The sequence below is a fragment of the Phocoena sinus genome, chromosome 15, assembly GCF_008692025.1.
Source record: "Phocoena sinus isolate mPhoSin1 chromosome 15, mPhoSin1.pri, whole genome shotgun sequence".
In the NCBI taxonomy this organism is placed as follows: Eukaryota; Metazoa; Chordata; class Mammalia; order Artiodactyla; family Phocoenidae; genus Phocoena; species Phocoena sinus.
In genome coordinates, this window is record NC_045777.1 from 52343848 (window position 1) to 52350628 (window position 6781).

The 6781-nt window shown below is 39.4% G+C and overlaps 1 protein-coding gene and 1 long non-coding RNA gene across 2 annotated transcripts; one reads left to right on the forward strand and one right to left on the reverse strand.

The window, feature by feature from the left end:
* Window positions 1-520: 520 nt before the first annotated feature.
* On the reverse strand, window positions 521-3162 carry TIGD7 (tigger transposable element derived 7). Its single transcript, XM_032603741.1, has 2 exons — window positions 1203-3162; window positions 521-994 (listed from the first exon to the last, which is right to left on the reverse strand). Exons 1-2 carry the CDS (start codon window positions 2839-2841, stop codon window positions 951-953), a joined length of 1683 nt encoding a protein of 560 aa, XP_032459632.1. The 5' UTR covers window positions 2842-3162; the 3' UTR covers window positions 521-950.
* LOC116739459 lies at window positions 2029-4721 on the forward strand. Its single transcript, XR_004345592.1, has 2 exons — window positions 2029-2090; window positions 3159-4721. It is a non-coding gene; the product is annotated as an uncharacterized LOC116739459 (long non-coding RNA).
* Window positions 4722-6781: the final 2060 nt, after the last annotated feature.

Below are 6781 nucleotides of genomic sequence, written 5' to 3' on the forward strand. Positions count from 1 at the left end.
TATGTGCCACATCTTCTTTTTTTTTTTTTTGCGGTACGCGGGCCTCTCACTGTTGTGGCCTCTCCCGTTGTGGAGCACAGTCTCCGGACGCGCAGGCTCAGCGGCCATGGCTCACGGGCCCAGCCGCTCCGCGGCATGTGGGGTCTTCCCGCACCGGGGCACAAACCCGTGTCCCCTGCATCAGCAGGCGGACTCAACCACTGCACCACCAGGGAAGTCCCCACATCTTCTTTATCCATTCATCTGTTGATGGACACTTAGGTTGCTTCCATTTCCTGGCTATTGTAAATAGAGCTGCAATGAACGTTGTGGTACATGACTCTTTCTGAATTATCGTTTTCTCAGGGTATATGCCCAGTAGTGGGATTGCTGGGTCGTATGGTAGTTCTATTTTTAGTTTTTTAAGGAACCTTCATACTGTTCTCCATAGTGGCCGTATCAATTTACATTCCCACCAACAGTGCAAAAGGGTTGCCTTTTCTTCACACCCTCTCCAGCATTTATTGTTTGTAGATTTTTTGATGATGGCCATTCTGACCAGTGTGAGGTGATACCTCATTGTAGTTCACAAATGCTAATTTTATAAGTAACAAAAATGCTAAGACAATAAGATATAAAATTGTATTTACAATGTAACTTACCTATTTTTTAAAATACATGAAATATACCAAAGTGTTAAGGGAGCCTATCATCAGTTGACAGAATTTGGGTGCTTTTTATCTTTCTTATAAATCTTTTTTATAATCAGCATATGTCACTTCCACAATAAGAAGAAAACAAACACTAAACAGGTGGTAACTCATTTACAAGAGCAGAGTATGTCATACCATTAAATTGAAAACCAAGTCTGTCCTTATCTTCTTAAATAACTAGTCAGCATATATATAGCTTCTTTGTTATATGCTGTGAATACATTTAGACTTTAATGCTTTCCCCACATCCATTTCACCTTAGATAATCTGGGACAATAGTTCCTCATTATTCAAGTTCTTGTCTAAAATAGAAAAAAATATAGATTAATGAACATATTTATACATCAAAAGCCCCAAATTTATTACTTTCAAATCGTGTATTTTATAAACAGTATAAATGGGCATTGCTGTGCAAAGTGAGGTCAGTTGATAAAAATAACGACAGTTCACAAGTCTAATTCATGTATCATTACATAACTGCAGAAATCTTTAAACACAATATCTACTTACTACAACCAGAAGTTGAAGGCATATTGAAGGAATCCTTAATATTATGAGGCCTACATTTCAAAAAGCTACCAATTCTAGAATGGATTCTACTCTGGAACTGCTTCTTGATTATTTCTTGTTGCATCTCTTTCAGTGTAAAATGGAACCTTTGAAACTCAGGTGTTGCATCAACAAAGTCAAGAAGGTAGTCCAAACTCTTTCTTACAGCAGATAACTTAAATTCAGCAGTCTGTTCCTCAGCTCCCGCTTTTTGAACAACTTCCTTTATAATTCCACCTTTTGTTTTCGGGGGGCTGCCCTTTTCTTCATCCCCATTTAACCACACCCTATCGTTATCCAGTTTGGTTTCCAACTCCCCATATTTCTCAAGAATTTCTCTATAAGCTCCATCTTCTAAGCCTTGAAGATCATATTCAGGTTCCTTTTTGTAAAGAAGATTTTCCCATGCATTTGCTATGGTTATTTGTTTTACTTCATCCCAACTCTTTGCCCAGTTAAAAATTGCACTCTTTATGTTGTAGATTTTAATCTTGGAAACTCCTTTTTCTCCTTTATCTTGCTCATCATCACTTTCTTCAAAAATTACAAGACTCTCCTCAAGTTGCTTCCACCTGTAAAGTCGTTTGCAGCTCAAGATCACACCCTGATTCATTGGTTGAATCAAGGTTGAAGTGTCATGGGGAAAGAACATGCATTTTATTCGACCATCCTCACTGGTTAGTGATTCAGTGGAAGGGTGAACTGGAGAATTGTCCAGAAGTAACAAGGCCCTGACATCCTCCTCATGGAATCTTAGAACATTAACTTGAAAGTGCTTGACCTCAGGAACAAAGTTTTGAAAAAACCATTCTGAAAACGATTCTCTGGTGAACCAAACATCTTTACTAGGTTTGTATATCACAGGTAATGTACATGTGTCCTCTTTTACACTTCTGGGCAGCTTTGGTTTTCCAATAATAATTGACTTTAACTTATGAGTACCATCCGCATTTGCACATAAAAGAGCAGACAATTGTTCTTTGTTTATTTTCCTCCCTGGCAGGCAGATATCTTTTCTGCTTGCCTGAGTATTTTCTGGCATTGACTTCCAAAAGAGGTCAGTCTCATCCCCACTGTACAGCTGAGCAAGACACAGTTTCTCCTCTTTGATAAGCATGGACAGTTTTTGTCGAAACGGCTCAACATTTTCTGAAGCTGAACGTAGGACTTGTTCCCCACATACTTTTCGGTTCCCAATTGCATGCCTATTTCGAAATCTAAAAAGCCAACCAGTGCTAGCTTTGAAGTCTGTTCGCCCAAAACACTGTGCAAATCTCTCGGCAGCAGCCTGAAGCTCCACACCTCTCACAGGGATACCAGCTGAGCGTTTCTGTTGGTACCACATGTAGACTGCATCATCCACGTCACCATATTTGGCTCCTGTTGTTCTCTTTCTCTTCTCAGCCCCTACTAATGGCATGTCCTGCTTCAGTACAAAGTCCAAAATCAATTTCTTGTTCTTTTTAATGTCATAAAATGTTGATTTACTGATTCCAAATTCATCCATTACACTTTTAAGAGATCGTCCTGCTTCAATCCTACTTAGAACCTTCATTTTCTCCTCCAAATTCAGTGTTGTATATTTCCCTCTCTTATTCATACTGAATTTGGTTTCAGGCAATCAACAGGGGTAAAAAGGAAAAAGCATTACTGAATTGGAAAAAAAAATTAAAAACGAAACAACTCCCCATTCCCCCAACTAGCACAACGCCCCCCCAGAAGGCATAGGAATTTATACTGAAGGGTAATGGGCTAAAAAGGATAAGGGCTCATGATTGAAATGCTAGTCTAGAGGTAAAGGTCTGAACTCAGAAAGTTGCCAGTGCAAGGTCCGGTCTAGTTGTTGCTCCTGCAAGACATGGATGGTCAGTCTTCAGAACCCCCCTTCTGAACGCTCTTTCTTCTCTCCCTTGACAGATGCAGCAGCACCAGTCAGGAATAACAGGAATACCTGCATACTCTCCCTAACTGATTACAGGAAAAGACACAAAAGGAAGAGAGGAGGTGAGATGTGCTCACAAGAGGGACAGACTCAGGTAAGATAAATCTCAATAAAAAGTAGTGCTTCACAAAGTAGTGTGAAAGCCTTAAAGGCAAGGACAGAATAATATTGTGTAACAAAGATGCAGTGTGGCTTCTCCTCTTCCAAAACAAGCTGATTTTACCTCACTGCCAGAAAGGAAAATGGTGCTCATATTGCTCTGCATGTAGTGTTCGCTGGGCAGCAGTCCATCCACCTGGATAAATACTCCAAGCTACCCTGACAGTGGGATGTCTAGAGAGTTGGAATTCGGAAACAGTTGTATCTTTCAGTGAAGAAGAAAGTTAGTAGGTTCTGTTGTCCATATGAATGAAATCCAACTTTTACTGCATTCAATACAGCATTCTCAAAGACTAAGCTTTAACTTGAGTGTTTCTTATGTTTACCAAGGTAATCTGTAAGTATATAAATAATGTATTTGTTACTGGCACTTTTCCACTCTCAGATCTTCTTCCTTGTGTACATCTGGTGTATTCTCAAGTGTTATTTTCCACTGAATTGTTCCATATTTGGGATATAATCAAGTTTCAGAATCATGGCAATTCTTAGAAACGAGTCCAAAAGTTTTATAAAAATTTTACAGTAGTTAAAAAAGTATTAAAAAGATCTGTCCTTGTGATTCTTTTCCTAAATTTACACTTAGTGTTAAGTAACATACTTTTTATATTTGAGACTTTACCTGATTTCTCTTCATTATAGATTTTTCTTAATTTGACCTAAGACTCAATTTTTGCATTGCTTGAAGAAATTTTAAAGGTTTCTCTATTGGTGATTCTGATCACTTGTTTCCCATTAGTCCTTCTGTTGGTAAACTCTTCTATAGCTCTGCACCCTCAAATATTTCTTTCAAGTCCTCCTGGTGCCACCCAGTGCCATTCCATGTCTGTAGAAATGTCCTACTCTAGATTAATTTCATGGTTCTTATTCCAGATACACAACCTCATGGGAAGTAACAAAAACTGCCACTTTTATCCATTCCAGGTGCTATGAAGAAAGAAAAGTATGTCAGAGAAATGAGAAAAATGGTATTTCAGTTATTTTTCCTCTTCTTTAGGGCAGGGCCTGAGTGACTTTCATTCATTTCTCAACTACACAGAATTCTCAAAAGCCTCTCACCTAGGAACCCAGAAGGGTCCAGACCATTAGTTTTCCTCTAACATTTGTTGCAAAAAATGTCAACTGCTTTACAGAGTACTAAGAGGATCATGAAAGTACGACAGTTAATAGGGTATGGAGCCAATGACAGGCTAGGATCAAGCAACCTTCTAAAAGAGGCAGCTCTAACTAAGGCAATTACTATTATAAATGGAAAAAGGAAAAAGAAAGTGTTTGTTAGCCAGTAGCAACACCATTAAAGCAGCCAGTCACCCAGCAAAACCATTCAGCCCACTATGGCAGTTGTGTGGTATCTCAAAATAAACTGCATGTGTTTGCTTTCATTGCTTTCCAGCTGGACATTCACTATTTCTCAAACTGTGCCCAGGCAGGGAAAGGTGAAATCAAAAGGAAAGACTTGGGGGACTTTTGTGGGCTCCACAGCAAGGGTAAGGAACTATGGCACCAAACTTTAAATGATGACAATCATCAGTGACCCTCATTCACAATTCACCATTTTGTGCCTTGTTTCCTCTTCTTCCTTTCATAGGGTCTCTTTTCCCACTTTCTTCTCCCCTTGTTCACTAACCAGCTCCCTACCTATGTTATGAATCAGGCCTGCCAATTCAGGGGCACCGCTGGCAGAACTCCATTTATTCAGTTCAAGTTCCAATTATATGCTCAGCCTTGGTCCAGATGATGAGGATCTCAATGCTAAGAGATTTACTGCCCACTGGTTCTGACTGGAAGCAGTAGTTACTTTTTTTTTTTTTATCACATATAATTCTTTATTCCTGCATAGTCTAATTTTATTTTATTTTTATTTATTTTTAACATCTTTATTGGAGTATAATTGCTTTACAATGGTGTTTCTGCTTTATAACAGAGTGAATCAGCTATACATACACATATATCCCCATATCTCCTCCCTCTTGTGTCTCTCTCCCACCCTCCCTATCCCACCCCTCTAGGTGATCACAAAGCACCAAGCTGATCTCCCTTCTCCCTGAGCTATGCGCTGCTTCCCAGTAGCTATCTATTTTACATTTTGTAGTTTATATAAGTCCATGCCACTCTCTCACTTCATCCTAGCTTACCCTTCCCCCTCCCCGTGTCCTCAAGTCCATTGTCTACATCTTTATTACTGTCCTGCCCGTAGGTTCTTCAGAACCACTGCTTTTTTTTTTTAGATTCCATATATATGTGTTAGCATACAGTATTTATTTTTCTCTTTCTGACTTACTTCACTCTGTATGACAGACTCTAGGTCCATCCACCTCACTACAAATAAATCAATTTCGTTCCTTTTTATGGCTGAGTAATATTCCATCATATATATGTGCCACATCTTCTTTATCCATTCATCTGTCGATGGACACTTAGGTTGTGGAAGCGGTAGTTACTTTTGAAGAAACTAAGTCCCAACCTGAGATTCTAAGAAAATGAACCTGCTTTGAAATATATTCAAGCAACTTAGGCAGATGCTTTTTTTTTTTTTTGTCTGCGCTGCGCAGCTTGTGGGATCTTAGTTCCCTGGCAGACAGAACCAGTGCCCCCTGAAGTGGAAGCACAGAGCCCTAATCACTGGACCGCCAGGGAATTCCCGTCAGATGCTTATTATTATCACCTCTGCTTAATCCTTTTCTCCCCCTCAAAAAGGATCAAGATCTATGCCTCAGAGGAGTGTAACACCAGTCTACCTAAAAGCAAAAATAGCATAATGACCTTGTAATGGTCTTCCATTTTTGTTCCCACCTTAAACTCAGCTCCAGATGAACTGCCCTGGAAAGAAGCTCCCTCAAAAACCCTCAAATGATGCTCTTTATTTACTTTATTAAATGCAATCTCTTCACTTCTATTCCAAGCACTCCACAGTAGATCCACAAGAACTTATTTTCTCTCTTTCTCTAAATGTACCCGAATTACATTTAGTAAAAAAAAGTACTACAGATTTTCTCACATGCTCATCTCTGAAGCTTTCAAGGCTTTGCTCTTACCTTACCCTCTGCCTGGAATGTGGCCCCACTCCCTGCTGTGGGCAAATCCCTCCAGGATTTTTATAATTTTCCCCAACCCCCAAATCGACTTTCATTTCCTTGTAATTCCCACGGCGTTCAGCTTATGTCTTACCCTTTCCTACCTTGTGTTGCTGATATTTGTGAAATTGCCTCAGTTCTTTTGCCAGATCCCCTGAATCAAAGGCTCTGTCCTATCTACTCTATAACACTGGCTACACATAGTAGACTTAATAAATAATCCCTTGACTAGTATAGGCTGACACGATGAAAACAATGACAACTGGAAATACTGGAAGCCAACAACCGAAATACTCAGATTCTTATAAATATGATTCAGTAAATATTTATGGAATGCCTACTTTACCCAGGCAACTCTACCAGACACT